Source organism: Aquarana catesbeiana, linkage group LG06 (assembly GCF_042186555.1).
Source record: "Aquarana catesbeiana isolate 2022-GZ linkage group LG06, ASM4218655v1, whole genome shotgun sequence".
NCBI lineage: Eukaryota > Metazoa > Chordata > Amphibia > Anura > Ranidae > Aquarana > Aquarana catesbeiana.
Window position 1 is genome coordinate 383,143,759 of NC_133329.1, and position 17,468 is coordinate 383,161,226.

At 44.6% G+C, this 17,468-nt stretch overlaps 1 protein-coding gene across 1 annotated transcript in view; it reads left to right on the plus strand.

Moving 5' to 3' along the window:
- The window catches only part of LOC141147133 (lactase/phlorizin hydrolase-like), a 90,698-nt gene that overhangs the window by 21,448 nt on the left and 51,782 nt on the right, over positions 1-17,468 (plus strand). The window contains exons 5-8 of the mRNA XM_073634262.1: positions 129-207; positions 1,789-2,464; positions 11,862-12,507; positions 15,807-17,360. Coding sequence (XP_073490363.1) covers positions 129-207; positions 1,789-2,464; positions 11,862-12,507; positions 15,807-17,360 — 2,955 coding nt within the window. The remainder of the gene's footprint in view (positions 1-128; positions 208-1,788; positions 2,465-11,861; positions 12,508-15,806; positions 17,361-17,468) is intronic.

Here is a 17,468-nt window from a genome sequence, read left to right on the forward strand (position 1 = left end):
ACTAGCCAATAAGAAACTCGGAAAACTGAAGCAGCCAGTCACAGTGCAGCGATAAGGGTTGCGACAGGAGTAATATTTCTGCTCACACTACATATGTTCTATTCCTGATTTAAACTTTATTTTTGCAGCGGTGATTGGCACCGGAGGTGTTTTCTTGGGCTATGACATCAACGAATTTCTGTTTCAGTCACATGATAGTAAAATAAGGTAAGACTACAGCTTGAATTTTAAAGTAAAGATTAATAATTTTCTTATTGGTATAACAATTTAAAGATAATAATGAAAATGTAAGAAATTTGGTTTACACATACAGTAGTTTGCTTGGTCAATTTGTCAACAAAACATTTTTATAGTGTGATATTAAAATTCATATTCAAAGATGAATTTCAGGTTTGGTATATGCTGAGAATACAGGCAGATACTTATCCATCATGCCATACCATCAGGGAGGGTGTGATTGGACCCGATTTTTTTTTTGCAGCAGGATAACGACCCCAAACATACAGCCAATGTCATTAAGAACTATCCTCGGTGTAAAGAAGTACAAGGCGTCCTGGAAGTGATGGTTTGGCCCTCACAGAGCCCTGATCTCAACATCATGGAGTCTATCTGGGATTACATGAAGAGAGAGAAGAATTTGAGGCAACCTACATCCACAGAAGATCTGTACTTAGTTCTCCAAGATGTTTGGAACAACCTACCTGCCAAGTTCCTTCAAAAACCGTGTGCAAATGTACATAGAAGCATTGATGCTGGTTTAAAGTGTGGTCACACCAGATATTGATTTAATTTACATTTTTCTTCTGTTCACTCACTTTGCATTTTGTAAATAAAAAATACAAAAGTGAAATAATCATATATTTTTTAAAGCATTCTTTCTTTACAGCATTTCTTCACACCTACCTAAAACTTTTGCACAGTACTGTATATACCAGGTATGGTATATACATAGTTACAACAGTACAAGCTGGACTGATGTAGCTATGTATAAAATATCCATACCTGGAATTCTTCTTTAATGCATGGAAATAGACTGTGTATACAAAAATTGGGATAAAACCTTACCGTTGGCAATTTACTTATTGGAAAATTAGTTATAAAGATACAATTTGCCAATCATGAACAACAGTAAACAAAAATGAAGGATTCACAGTCAATTGGCAAACAATCAAATAGCCATAACTTCCCTTCTGATCGATTTAGACTTGGTTTAGTTCAGAGTTGATCAAACCAAGTCGATTGGCCAGGGGGTAAAAATGATCAGTCGCTGTGCATCGATTGGCAGCACCAAGATGCTTTGATCATGATTCCAATGTCATTTTGATAGATCACATTATGAGATTGCGTGGTGGAAACAGAGATGCACGCATACCTTCCAATCGTATCTTTCAACTTACAATTGTATGTTGCGAGCAGCACAAAGAGCCCATCAGTTCTTTGGTGCTCATGTGCTAACAAGGAGCATGCTCATAGCAGGAAAGCACAGAGTTACAGTTTGATGCTTCACCCTTCACTGTCCAGATGGGGGAAGAACAAGACCTATAATTGTTAGGTACCTGCAGAAGATAAAAAAATAGGTCTTCTGCTATTCCAGACAGGGCTATACTAGGTAAATCTTAGGACTGTCAAATCTTTAGACAGGGTAAAAAGTTCCCCTAGATGTATCTCAGTTTTGTATTTAGCTGTCTTCCTGTAGTTCATCTTTAATACAATAAGGCTGTTTAGTTTTTTTCTGTATGATGAGATTGAAGTTTAAAGAAACCTTCTTTAGTTACTTTTATATTGCAGGTCAAAGGAGCAGCCAGAAAAGTCTTTATCCTCAAAGTCAGCATTCACCACAGTTTGGGAGAAGTTTGCCAGCCAGACTCCAGCAGAACGTGATGCCTTCTTGCCTAGTACATTTCCAAATGGCTTCTTGTGGGGCTCATCCACTGCAGCCTTTAAAGTAGAAGGTGGCTGGACAGAGGGAGGAAGAGGGCAGTCTATATGGGACATGTTTGGACAACATGGCCACGCTCTTGACAACGCTACTGCAAATGTGGCCTCTGACAGCTACAACAAGATTGACTATGATGTATATCTTCTGAGAGGTCTACAGGCCAACACCTACCACTTCTCCATCTCCTGGTCCCGGATCTTCCCAACAGGGCTTAAATCCAGAGTCAGCTCAGCGGGGGTGAAATACTACAATGCACTGATTGACAGATTAATACATGAAAATATCAAACCAATGGTGACATTGTACCACTGGGATCTGCCTCAAGCCTTGCAGGAGTCAGGAGGCTGGCAGAACGAATCCATCATTGAATCTTTCGCTGAATATGCTGATTTCTGCTTCAACAGCTTCGGAGACCGAGTGAAACATTGGATCACATTTCATGAACCTTGGGTGGTCAGTTATGCTGGTTATGGAACTGGAGAACATGCTCCTAGGATTCAGGATCCAGGGAATGCTTCATTCAAGGTACACAGTTGAGAGTTAAAAAGTTGAGAGCTTTCAGTTTATGACTATATATACACTATATTGTCAAAAGTATTGTGACGCCTGCCTTTACACGCACGTGAACTTTAATGGAATCCCAGTCTTCCTCCGTAGGATTCAATATTGGGTTAGCCCACCCTTTCCAGCTTTAACAGCTTCAACTCTTCTGGGAAGGCTGTCCACAAGGTTTGGGAGTGTGTCTATGGGAATGTTTGACCACTCTTCCAAAAGCGCATTTGTGAGGTCAGGCACTGATGTTGAACTTGAAGGCCTGGCTTGCAGTCTCCGCTCTAATTCACCCCAAAGGTATTCTATCAGCTTGAGGTCAGGACTCTGTGCAGGTAAGTCAAGTATCTCCACCCTAAACTCGCTCATCCATGTCTTTATGGACCTTGCTTTGTGCACTGATGCGCAGTCATGTTGGAACAGGAAGGGGCCATCCCCAAACTGTTCCCACAAAGTTGAGCATTGTCCAAAATGTCTTGGTATGCTGACGCCTTAAGAGTTTCCCTCACTGGAACTAAACAACCCCACACCATACTTCCTCCACCACCAAATGATTTGGAGGGGTGGCCCAATACTTTTGTCAATATACAGTGGGGACGGAAAGTATTCAGACCCCCTTAAATTTTTCACTCTTTGTTATATTGCAGCCATTTGCTAAAATTATTTAAGTTCATTTTTTTTCCTCATTATTTTCCTCATCACCCCATATTGACAGAAAAACACAGAATTGTTGACATTTTTGCAGATTTATTAAAAAAAACTGAAATATCACATGGTCCTAAGTATTCAGACCCTTTGCTCAGTATTTAGTAGAAGCACCCTTTTGATCTAATACAGCCATGAGTCTTTTTGGGAAAGATGCAACAAGTTTTTCACACCTGGATTTGGGGATCCTCTGCCATTCTTCCTTGCAGATCCTCTCCAGTCCTGTCAGGTTGGATGGTAAACGTTGGTGGACAGACATTTTTAGGTCTCCCCAGAAATGCTCAATTGGGTTTAAGTCAGGGCTCTGGCTGGGCCATTCAAGAACAGTCACAGAGTTTTTGTGAAGCCACTCCTTCGTTATTTTAGCTGTGTGCTTAGGGTCATTGTCTTGTTGGAAAGTAAACCTTCGGCCCAGTCTGAGGTCCTGAGCACTCTGGAGAAGGTTTTCGTCCAGGATATCCATGTACTTGGCTGCATTCATCTTTCCCTCGATTGCAACCAGTCATCCTGTCCCTGCAGCTGAAAAACACCCCCACAGCATGATGCTGCCACCACCATGATTCACTGTCGGGACTGTATTGGACAGGTGATGAGCAGTGCCTGGTTTTCTCCACACATACCGCTTAGAATTAAGGCCAAAAAGTTCTATCTTGGTCGTCTCAGACCAGAGAATCTTATTTCTCACCATCTTGGAGTCCTTCAGGTGTTTTTTAGCAAACATCATGCAGGCTTTCAAGTGTCTTGCACTGAGAAGAGGCTTCCGTTGGGCCATTCTTCCATAAAGCCCTGACTGGTGGAGGGCTGCAGTGATGGTTGACTTTCTACAACTTTCTCCCATCTCCCGACTGCATCTCTGGAGCTCAGCCACAGTGATCTTTGGGTTCATCTTTACCTTTCTCACCAAGGCTCTTCTCCCCCGATAGCTCAGTTTGGCCAGACGGCCAGCTCTAGGAAGGGTTCTGGTGTCCCAAACGTCTTCCATTTAAGAATTATGGAGACCACTGTGCTCTTAGGAACCTTAAGTGCAGCAGAAATTTTTTTGTAACCTTGGCCAGATCTGTGCGTCAATTCTGTCTCTGAGCTCTTCAGGCAGTTCCTTTGACCTCATGATTCTCATTTGCTCTGACATGCACTGTGAGCTGTAAGGTCTTATATAGACAGGTGTGTTGCTTTTCTAATCAAGTCCAATCAGTATAATCAAACACAGCTGGACTCAAATGAAGGTGTAGAAACATCTCAAGGATGATCAGAAGAAATGGACAGCACCTCAGTTAAATATATGAGTGTCACAGCAAAGGGTCTGAATACTTAGGACCATGTGATATCTCAGTTTTTCTTTTTTAATAAATCTGCAAAAATGTCAACAATTCTGTGTTTTTCTGTCAATATGGGGTGCTGTGTGTACATTAATGAGGAAAAAAAATGAACTTAAATGATTTTAGCAAATGGCTGCAATATAACAAAGAGTGAAAAATTTAAGGGGGTCTGAATACTTTCCGTCCCCACTGTATATACTTTTGTGTGGATGAGCGAGCTTGGGGTGAAGAAATTTGACTGCCTGCACAGGGTTCTGACCTCAACCTGATAGAACACCTTTGGGATAAATTAGAGCAGAGACTGCAAGCCAGGCCTTCTTGTCCAACATCAGTGTGCCTGACCTCACAAATGCGCTTCTGAAAGAATGGTCAATCATTCCCATAGACACACTCTTAAACCTTGTGGACAGCCTTCCCGAGGAGTTGAAGCTGTTACAGCTGCAAAGGGTGGGCCAACTCAAAACTGAACCCTATGGACTAAGACTGGGATGCCATTAAAGTTCTTGTGTGTGTAAAGGCAAATGTCCCAATACTTTTGGTAATATAGTATATACAGTATATATATATATATATATATATACATATATGTATATACATATATACAGAGTGGGGGTTATTTACGAAAGGCAAATCCACTTTTCACTACAAGTGCGCACTGCAAGTGCACTTGGAAGTGCAGTCACTGTAGATCTGAGGGGGACATGCAAGGAAAATAAAAAACAGCATTTTAGCTTGTACATGATTGGATGATAAAATCAGCAGAGCTTCCCCTCATTTCAGATCTTCCCCTCAGATCTACAGCGACTGCAATTCCAAGTGCACTTGTAGTGCACTTGTAGTGCAAAGTGGATTTGCCATTCGTAAATCAACCCCTTTATCTCACAAAAGTGAGTACACCTGTCACATTTTTGTAAATATTTTATTATATCTTTTCATGTGACAACACTGAAGAAATGACACTTTGCTACAATGTAAAGTAGTGAGTGTACAGCTTGTATAACAGTGTAAATTTGCTGTCCCCTCAAAATAACTCAGCACACAGCCATTAATGTCTAAATCGCTGGCAACAAAAGTGAGTACACCCCTAAGTGAAAATGTCCAAATCTGGCCCAAAGTGTCAATATTTTGTGTGGTCACCATTATTTTCCAGCACTGCCTTAACCCTCTTGGGCATGGAGTTCACCAATGGTTCACAAGTTGCCACTGGAGTCCTCTTCCACGCCTCCAGGACAACATCACAGAGCTGGTTGATGTTAGAGACCTTGTGTTCCTCCACCTTCCGTTTGAGGATGTCCCACAGATGGTTTAGGTCTGGAGACATGCTTGGCCAGTCCATCACCTTTACCCTCAGCTTCTTTAGCAAGGCAGTGGTTGTCTTGGAGGTGTGTTTGGGGTAATTATCATGTTGGAATACTGCCCTGTGGCCCAGTCTCCAAAAGGGAGGGGATCATGCTCTGCTTCAGTATGTCACAGTACATGTGGCATTCATGGTTCCTTCAATAAACTGTAGCTCCCTAGTACTGGCAGCACTCATGCAGCCCCAGACCATGACACTCCCAACACCATGCTTTATACTGCCCTCTTAGGGATACAGTAAGCCGCCAAACAAGCCAGGTGTTTCTATCCATTTCTCAGTAACCCACCTCTCATTCGTTGAGACCCTGCAGCCAGGCAAAACCATCTCAGCAGCCTGACACCCTTGTTGAGACCCTTGCAAAATGCAATATCGTCTCAGCAAACCTCTCACTCATCAAAAAACCTTTGCACCCTTGCAAAAAGCAATATCGTCTCAGCAACCTCTTACCCATAAAAAAAAAAAGCCCTTTGCCACCACGCAATCTCGGCCTAGCAACCTGACACCTGTTGAGACCCTTGCAACCATGCATATTGTCTCAGCAGCCTGACACCCTTGTTGAGACTCTTGCAAAATGCAACATCCTCTCAGCAACCTCACACTTGTCAAAAAAATAAAAATAAATAAAAACCCCCTTTGTCACCACGCAATCTAGGCCCAGAAACCTGACACCTGTTGAGACCCCTGCAACCACGCAAAATCATCTCAGCAGCCTGACACCCTTGTTGAGACTCTTGCAAAACGCAATATCGTCTCAGCAAACCTCATCACTCATCAAAAAACCTTTGCCACCACGCAATCTCGGCCAAGCAACATGACACCTGTTGAGTCCCTTGCAATCATGCAAATCGTCTCAGCAGCCCAACACCCTTGTTAAGACCCTTGCAAAACGCAATATCGTCTCAGCAACCTCTCACTCATAAAAAAAAAAAAAAAACCCTTTGCCACCACGCAATCTCGGCCTAGCAACCTGACACCTGTTGAGACCCCTGTAACCACGCAAAATCATCTTCGCAGTCTGACACCCTTGTTGAGACTCTTGCAAAACGCAATATCGTCTCAGCAAACCTCATCACTCATCAAAAAACCTTTGCCACCACGCAATCTCGGCCCAGCAACCTGACACCTGTTGAGACCCTTGCAACCATGCAAATCGTCTCAGCAGCCCGACACCCTTGTTAAGACCGTTGCAAAACGCAATATCGTCTCAGCAAACCTCTCACTCATCTAAAAACCTTTGCTACCACGCAATCTCGGCCCAGCAACCTGACACCTGTTGAGACCCTTGCAACCATGCATATCGTCTCAGCAGCCTGACACCCTTGTTAAGACCCTTGCAAAACGCAACATCCTCTCAGCAACCTCTCACTTGTCAAAAAAATAAAAATAAATAAAAACCCCCTTTGTCACCACACAATTTAGGCCCAGAAACCTGACACCTGTTGAGACCCCTGCAAGCACGCAAAATCATCTCAGCAGCCTGACACCCTTGTTGAGACCCTTGCAAACGCAATACCGTCTCGGCAGACTCACACTCATCGAGACCCTTGCAACCATGCAATACCGTCTCGAGCAACCTCCAACTCAGCCAGACAAATCGTCTTAGAAGCCTGACACTCTGTTGAGACCCCTGCAAACAAAATATCGTCTCAGCAGCCTCACACTCATCGAGACTCTTGCAAACGCAATATCATCTATGCAAACCCGATACCCATTGAGACCCTTGCAGTCATGCAATATTGTCTCAGCAGCCTGACACCCCCTTGCAGCCATAAAAAATCATCTCAGCAGCCTGACACTCGTTTGAGACTCTTGCAAAACACAACATTGTCTCAGCAACCCCTCAATCATCGAGATCCTTGCAACCACGCCATATCATCATAAGAAAGAAAAAAAAAAACCTCATAATCATCGAGACCCTTGCAATCACGCAATATCGTCTCAGCAGCCTGACACCCACTGAGACCCTTGCAACCACGCAATATCATCTGAAAACAAACTCCCGACAAACTAGCCGTACCAGGACAGTTATCCACAATCTCACCCGGTCACAAGGGTGCACCATGAGGCAGTTGCAATCCTTACTAGGGATGCCAGACTTTGCGATGAGGATTATTTTATATCACAGCTTTTAGTCTTTCTCACACCAGTGCAAGATCCAGACCAAGTTCTCAAACTAGACCAAGCAGCAGTAGCAGACGTAGCTATGTGGGAAAAGTTCCTCACCAGCTGGAATGACATTTCAATGTTCATCCCAGCAGTGTCAGCCGAGCCACCATGGGTGGTCACCGATGCCACAGCCTCCACGGGCTTCGTGGCCATTTTTCGGCTGCCATTGGTTCACGGAACCTTGACCTCCAGAAATTCTCCTAAATTTCTGCTTTCACCCAGTCTTCATCACTCTTCGAGCTGTATCCCATCGTTGCAGCTGCTCAGGTCTGGGGCCACACTTGGACAGGCCAGACAGTGCTCTTCACCACGGACAATCAGGCCACGGCTGACATCATCAATAAAGGTACTGTAGATCTAAGTCACTCCCCATCATGTCCTTCCTGTGCAGGCTCGCGCAGCTGTCACTCCGTCACCAGTTTAATATCTTCTGTAGACATATTCTAGGCAAATGCAAAATCGCAGCTGATGAGCTGTCCCGTTTCAACCTTACTTTGTTTTTCCAGCAGGAGCCGACCCATCAACTACTCCTGTCCCACCCTGATTGTTGTTGATGATGGACTGAAGTCGCATCTCGCCAACGCAATCCAGCTCATTAACTACTCCTTGGCACGCAACATACTGAAGGCCTATAGCACTGCTTGGAACACTTACCGCAAGTTTTTGGCCTCTTGCCCCGGAGCAGCGATAGGCGACATTAGACACGTCCTAGACTTCATATCGTATTGCCACACACAGGTGGCCCTTTCTCACAATACTATCAGGTTATACATAGCCTGCGTCCAGCATTTCCTGTCCTTACAGGACGCCAGTAAACCATCAGTATTCTCGGCCCATGCAGTCAAGTCCCTCCAACAGGGCATACAGAAGCACCAACCCGTAGTCAGTGGCAAACGCCTACCTATCACGAGTGCCCTCTTCAGGGACATGTCTGAAATCCTTACTCGTTCTCCATTTGGGGCTTTGCCCAGCCTAGTCATCCAGGCGGCCATCTACCAGGCCTTCTATGGTTTCCTACGACCTAGTGAATTTACCGTCAGTGGCTCCGGCAGTCAGATACTGCTCCGGCGCCACCTGATTCGCTTTCCAAACCATTATACCCTACATCTCACAGTCTGCAAAATGCAACAAACCAGCCCCGGGGTTGACATCAACCTGTTTCAGACTAACAATGCCTGGTGCCCAGTGACGGTTCTCGACCAACTACTGTCCCATCTACCCAGCCAATCTGATGGTAGCTCGTTGCTACTCTTTCTAACCAGCCCCTGAGTGAAAGCCAGTTTATGAAGCATGTCAGGATCCTCCTAAGCAACTTGGGCTTCAACCCCAGTCAGTTCTCTGGACACTCCTTCCGGATTGGAGCACCCTTAGCTGCCTCCCAACATGGAGTACCAGACCACGTAATCACGAAACTAGGCTGATGGAAGTCCGCTTGTTTTGCCACATACATCCCAAATCCTCAGGAACAAATGGCACAAGCCTTCACCAAGCACAAGAATCAATTAACAGTTATTCCCCTATCTGAGTCTTTTGCCCCCTTTTCTTGGCATACCGACCAGACCACCAAGGCACACTTCAGGTCTATTTATGTTGTAAGTCTTGTCGCGTGTTTATGTGATCCACATCTCTCTCAGTCATAGGACCACGACCATAAAGAAGAAGGCCAGTATAGTGGCCTGAATTTATGGGAGGAGCCCGAAGGGTATTTAGGCAGCCCACTTGCCCATGCTTTTTGTCGGTTCCAGCGCGCGATACCCTCCTGCCCTTCCCTTTTTCAGGGCACTTCTCAGCACATCCTTCTTCATAAACTACCCATTACTTACCTTGGGTATGCCCCCTTTTCTTGGCATACCGACCAGACCACCAAGGCACACTTCAGGTCTATTTATGTTGTAAGTCTTGTCGCGTGCTTATGCGATCCACATCTGTCTCGGTCATAGGGCCACGACTATATATATATATATATATATATATATATATATATATATATATATATATATATATATACAGTATATATTTACTGTTTATATATAACAAAATTGTAATCAGTTTAAAGTAGAACTGTGGTCAGGCTGTGGACATTAAAACATTTACATACTCTTAACAAGCAGTTCTCTATATATTCTTAAAAGCAACCCTGTCAGTCATGTTAAAAAAAAAAAACTGTAATAGCTTTTCCCATAAGAGAGGTGCAGCTGTTTTACTCATGAGACTTTCAACACTGAGAATTCAACACTTCCGGGAATGTCTGGTACCTGGATCTCGCTTTGCACACTGTGGTTCATCCTCCGACCTCTACATCACTACAGGACATTGGACAGAGGGAAAGTAATGGGCTAAAGCCCTAGATAAGTATAACAGCTCTTCTATTACAGTGAACAGCTATTTTAATCTTTTATTTAAATGATTGACAAGGTCACTTTAAAACAAGGCTGCACTGATACCTGTAGCTGCAGGCACTTTGGAGCCGTTCATTCTCAAAATTCAGAGAAGCAGTAAAGTCTTCTAAGTTAGGTCTCAACACTCTGCTCTCCCCCTCCCAATGCACCTACTCTGCATTTACATTAGAGAATAGAAGACTGATGGGCTGCCAAGTCCACGCTAAGACCCCTTTCACACTGGGGTGGTTTGCAGGCGGTATTGCGCTAAAAATATCGCCTGCAAACCGCCCCTAAACAGCCTCCGCTGTTTGTTCAGTGTAAAAGCCCGAGGGCTTTCACACTGAAGCGGTGCGCTGGCAGGACGGTGAAAAAAGTCCTGCAAGCCGCTTCTTTGGAGCGGTGAAGGAGCGGTGTATTCACCGCTCCTAAACCGCTCCTGCCCATTGAAATCAATGGGACAGCGCGGCTATACCGCGGCAATACCGCGGCTATAGCCGCGCTGTACGAGTGATTTTAACCCTTTTTCGGCCGCCACCGGGGGTTAAAACCGCACCGCTAGCGGCCGAATACAGATGCAAGAACGACGGTACAGCAGCGCTAAAAATAGCGCTGTTGTACCGCTGATGCCCCCACCGCCCCAGTGTGAAAGGGGCCTAAGAGGGGGAAAAACGGCTGGTATGCTGGAAATTTGGAGGATTTGTAACTCCATAATGATTGAAGCTACAGATGTCAAAGAGGGATTGTTTTAAAACATAGTTACTGATTGTTAAAGCAGACCCACACTTTATAGGCTGACAATTTTGCCTCTGCTACACTGAAATCCCTAATAGCATTTTCAGTACTGTCTGGGTTCTCTACTGCTGAAATACAGAACTGCGGACTATTCAAGCCCCTTTCGATCCCCTTCCACATGCATAGATTGATTTCTTTCTCAACAAAACAATGCTGCTGCCTTGACTTCCAGGAGCCTGCCTACATACTGTGTGCAGTGAAAGGGCTTATGAGAGATGTAAATCTGGGGGCATGCCTACGTCAATAGGAAGTGCCCTAGGTTATTCTGCTCATCCCTCCTCCCAGCAGCTGCCTCTACAATAATCTTACAAGCCTAGTAATAATGTGACAGGGAGTAATAAAAACGTATTCCTGCTATAAGAACCATCTAAAAGGAAAACATTAATGTTGGGACATGATCTGGAGCAGGAGAGGAAGGTTAATAGGTCACGCCTTTAGGCTTCGTTCCCACTAGTGATACTTGTCATGCGACTTATGAAGTCACATGACAAGTTGTAGTCCATTGATTTCAAAATGTAAACATTTCTTGTGTATGTGTTTATGGTGGAAATAGTTTTATGGCAATGCCTTTTGGTTTAAAAATGCAGTGCTGTACCAGCATTTTAAAATGGGACATGCCATACTAATGTTTTAATCTAATTTTTTCTTTTCTGTAGGTGACCCACAACATAGTGAAGGCTCATGCCAGGGCCTGGCACATCTACAACGATAACTACCGTGGCCAGCAGCATGGGCTGGTGGGCATCTCTTTGAATTCTGATTGGGCAGAGCCAGAAACTGCCAATGACCCAGAAAGTGTAAGTGCTACAGAGCGATATCTCAATTTCATGCTGGGATGGTTTGCTCATCCTATTCTGGTGAATGGAGATTACCCGGAGGTTCTGAAGACACAGGTACGCCAGAAAAATACCCAGTGTCCCACCACAGTGGCTCCATTGCCCACCTTCAGTGAAGCTGAGAAGACCAATATTCAGGGTACTGCAGACTTCATCGGCATCTCCCACTACACGTCCCGGCTAATCAACGCTTCCAGCAGCTCCGTTTGTGAGAACACTTATGATTTTATTGGAGGGTTTTCACAACATATTGATCCTTCTTGGCCAACCACCGCCTCTCCCTGGATCTCAGTGGTGCCATGGGGCTTTAGGAGGCTTCTAAATTTTGTCAAGGAAGAGTATGGGAAAACAGGTCTGTCAATATACATAACCAGCAATGGAATGCCAACATCCATGATCGGGGATGCTTTCAATGACACAGAAAGAGCAGAGTACCTGAATGCCTATATCAATGAGGCCCTTAAAGGTAACGTATATAAGTGTATAACAAAAACTGTTCATAGCAATGTAGTTAAAGATTTACTAGCATATAGTCTACATCAGTGGTTCTCAACCTCAGTCCTCAAGTACCCTCAACGGGCCATGTTTTGGGAACTTCCCTTAGATAAAATAGCTCTTATCAATACCATGTCATTGATATTGATTTAAAGCAGCTGTGCAAAGTAAAGGAAAACTGGAAAACATGGCCTGTTGGGGTACCACTGGTCTACATTACTGGTTGTGGTGTGATTTTTAAATGTGTATGAGAGGAAATTGGTTTAATTTTATTATTACACATAACATCTCACATAACTCTGCTACTGTGGTTTGGAAATACAGAAGGAACTGCATTTTCTACCAGCACAGAACAATCATAGGAAACTTTTGTAAACCAAACCATACCATAACCAAATAAAGGAAGACTGTTGCAGTAGAAGAGTTCTTTGAAATTAAAGCAGAATTCATGTTAAATTAAAAAGACACCAAATCATGCAGTTCTCTATTCAATAAATCACCCTTAAAGTGGTTCTAAGGCCTTAAAGTGGTTGTAAACCTCAGATATGAAATATGAACAAAGCATATCCCTCTGTAGTGTGTGCTTGTTTCAATTAAAAGCACTAATGCCGCGTACACACAAGCGGACTTTATGGCAGACTTTGCCCGGCGGACGGGATTTCGTCGGACAATTCGATCGTGTGTGGGCTCCAGCGGACTTTGTTTTCTCAAAAGTTGGACGGACTTAGATTTCAAACATGTTTTAAATCTATCCGTCGAACTCGAGTCCGGTCGAAAAGTCAGCTCGTCTGTATGCTAGTTCGACGGACAAAAAGCCACGCTAGGGTAGCTATTGGCTACTGGCTATGAACTTCCTTGTTTTAGTCCAGTCGTACGTCATCACGTACGAATTTGACGGACTTTGGTGGATTGTGTGTAGGCAAGTCCGTTCATTCAGAAAGTCCGTCGTAAAGTACGTTGAAAAGTCCGCCGGGCAAAGTCTGCCGAAAAGTCCGACCGTGTGTACGCGGCATAAGTGCCATATCTGTCTGCTGCTGTGTTCCTCTGCTATCAGCATGATTCACTTCTGACCAGTTTTCCTGACAGGAAGAAAAAAAAAAGGTGATGGATTAGCGACCTCCAGCTGATTGACAGCTTCAGCTCTGTTACTGTGTGCTGTGTAAAGGGAGGGGGGGGGGGTTGTCCCTTCCCTCCAATCAGCTCTCAGAGCTCTCCTCACTAAACTCTGCAGAGCGTAACTTCAGCTCTCCCCGTCCTTTTTTTTTAAACTCTCAGACAAGCTTTAACATTCTGGATTTGACTGGATATAGAGAAGAAAGGGCCGCAGATAAATAGATACAACTTATGTAGGAGGACTTTTTTTTCAAAATTTCAGACCTGATTTGCCCCTGAAACGCCGAACAGGGACGCACCGGACCCCCTCCTGCGAGCCACACTGCACATAGTGTGAACCCAGCCTTAGAGTTTACACCCACTTTAAGGTTTTTTACCTTAGCCCCCGTTCACACCTATGCGAATTAAATGCGGCTTACACCGCATCCAATTCGCAGGACATTTTAAAATATGTTTATTTGAATGTATCTGGTTCACATATGTGCGTTGCATTCGCACTGCGCATTGCACAAAAAACGTGTTCGTTTTTTGGGCATTGCGGTGCTCGTTACAAGCCCATTACCTCCTATGGGAACGCATCTGATTCGCAGATGCATTGTGTTCTGAACAAGGATTTTCTCCTTCTCCTCACTACACCTCCCCCTCTCCCCCCCCCTCCCTCCCCCTCTCCCTGCTCACTGATCCGCAGCTACAACGCAGAGAAGCCTTTGAACAACTGATTTTTATCTTCCCTGTGAAATCTGAGCTTCAATTCGCACTGCACATGTGTGAACCCAGGCTCAATGAATTCTATACATTAAAGCGGAACTCCACCCAAAAGGGGAACCTCCGCTTATTTGCCTCCTCCTCCGCTGCCACATTTGGCACCTTTTGGGGGAGTGGGTACCTGGTTTTGACAGGTACCCGCTCCCACTTCCAGCTGATCTTGCCACAGCGAACTCAGCCGGAAGTTTGGTGCCCCTCCTTCTTCCCTCGCTGCCGGGGCCATTCACAAAGCGCAGTGGGAACACAGTAGGAACTGGCTATAAAGCCTCAAGGCTTCATTGCTGGTTTCCCTTAGCCGAGATGGTGGCGGCAGCACCTGAGAGACGAAAAATTGTCTCGGGTGAAGGCACCGTTGGATTTGTAGACAGGTAAGTGTCCTAATATTAAAGGTCAGGAGCTATGGTATTTGAAGCTGCTGACTTTAAAAAAATTTCTGAAGGAGCCTGGAGCTCCTCTTTAAGGTAAAAAACCTTCTGTATTGCAGGATTTCCCCAGTCTATCCCTAATATTTACCCAAACCTCAACTTGATCCAGCAATGTGCACAAGAGCAGCGGCTCTTGCTGCTGTCTCCCTCCTCACTGGACAGATTGATAGCAGCAGGAGCCATTAGCTCCCGCTGCTGTCAATCAAATGCTGTGACGAATGAGCGGGGGCAGGCCGGACCGCCTGGTCTGTGTCGATAGACACAGACAGGGCGGCTTGGGAACGAGCACGCACGAGTGTCCCCATAGCAAGCAACTTGCTATCGGGGCACATGCCAAAGAGGAGGGGCCAGGAGCGCTGGTGGGGGACACCAGAAGAGGAGGATCGGGGCTGCTCTGTACAAAACATGAATGCAAGCCGTCCAAGTACCCAAATTTGATTTGGCATCATCAATCTCTTGCAGTTCCTGTACAGCAGAGCTCAGGGTGAGAAAGAAGCAGCACAAGGAGCCAATCAGTTGTGCTCCAGGGCAAGGCACATGTTGACAGGAGAAGAGAGCAGAGTGACAGATAGATGAGCTAATCAGACTGCTGCTTATCTTTCATGGGCTAGGGGTGCGCAAGAGACCTGTAAGTGTCACTTATCTGTGGCAGAGGAAAATCGGGTTTTCTGTTCTTTTAGACAGAGTTGTACTGTGTTGCAGGGCTGTGTAAATCTCAAGTCTAAAACAGCTACATTATACGTATTTTATTTGCTGTTTAAGATGTTCAGCTTTCCCAACTATCTGTAATGTTCACTAATTTACTAAGTCAAATCTGAAAAATATACCCTACATACAAACTTTCACTACTGCACCCAGGTCTGTGTCACACTCCGACCTATTCTTTTAACTCCACCTAATTTCAGGCAAAGCCACAATCCTTAGTGACCTCAGTTCTGACTTTCATTCTTGAAACGTTTCTTTGCAGCCATCAAGACTGATAATGTGTCCGTAGGTTCATACATAGTCCGGTCCCTGTTGGATGGATTTGAGGGTCCTCAGGGATACAGCCAGAGGTTTGGTCTTCACTATGTGGATTTTGGAAATTCAAACAGACAACGGACTCCCAAAAAGTCTGCATATTTATTCAACTCAATTATCGAGAATAACGGTTTTACAAAACGCAAGTCAGTTAAGCCCAAAGCTTCAAGCATAAGTTGGCCGCCTGCAAGAAAGCTAGCACCCCTCCCAGCTTCAAATGTCCCATCAAATGCAAAAGTTGTGTGGGAGAAATTATCAGGGCAAACTGCCTTTGAAAGAGATATGTATCAGTACGCTACTTTTTCAGATGATTTTAAATGGGGAGTGTCAACATCAGCCTATCAAGTGGAAGGAGGATGGAACGCAGATGGAAAAGGTCCAAGTACCTGGGACATGTTCACCAAAATTCCAGGGAATATTGAAAATAATAACACTGGTGACATAGCATGTGATAGTTATCATCAGTTGGATGCTGACCTCTACATGTTAAAGTCTCTAGGAGTGAACAGTTACCGATTCTCTATTTCATGGTCCAGAATCTTTCCAACAGGTCAAGGCACGCCCAGTGATAAAGGTGTTGAATATTACAATAACCTTATTGATGGCCTTGTGGCAAATGGCATCTCTCCAATGGTGACTCTCTTCCACTTCGATCTTCCTCAAGCTCTAGAGGATTTGGGTGGCTGGGAGGTTGATGCAGTCCTTAATGCTTTTCATAACTATGCAGACTTTTGTTTTAAGACATTCGGAGATAGGGTCAAGTTCTGGATGACTTTTAACCAGCCTCACAGCATCGTGACAGCTGGTTACGGTCTTGGTTTGTTTCCACCTTCTGTAACGGAGCCTGGTTCTGCTCCATATAGAGTAGCACACAACTTGCTGAAGGTCCATGCCAGGGTCTACCATACCTATGATGAGAACTATCGAGCTAGCCAAGGGGGTGTAATCTCACTGAGCCTCAACACAGAATGGGTAGAACCTAAAGACTACACGTTACAAAGGGACATTGAAGCTGCTGACCGCTACCTGCAGTTTGCTTTAGGGTGGTTTGCTCACCCCATCTTCAAAAATGGTGATTACCCAGAGGCCATGAAGTGGCAAGTGGGCAACAAAAGTGCCTTACAGGGTCTCCCAACTTCAAGACTTCCAGTTTTTACAGAGGAAGAGAAGGCCTACATCCAGGGCACAGCTGATGTTTTCTCTATTAACATCTATACCACTAAAATAGTTCAGCACAAAACACTCAGGTTGACCCCTGCATCTTTTGAAAATGATATCGACATTGAAGCATCGGTTAACACTAACTGGCCAACAACAGCAGTTTCCATACACAGGGCAGTAGCTTGGGGAACAAGGAGACTACTTAACTGGGTGAAAGAAGAATATGGAGATGTCGCCATATACATCACTGAAAATGGAGTCGCCACAAACAGTAACCCTGATTATGAAGACAATGCTCGCATATTTTTCTACAAGACCTATATCGATGAGGCTTTAAAAGGTTTGTTTTAATATACTATGTATTTCTCGCTCTGTCATTTCTATCAAATATGGCCTAGTGGTTTTTTTTCTGTATTTAACCAGTATGGGAAGAAAAAGAAGCACAGTC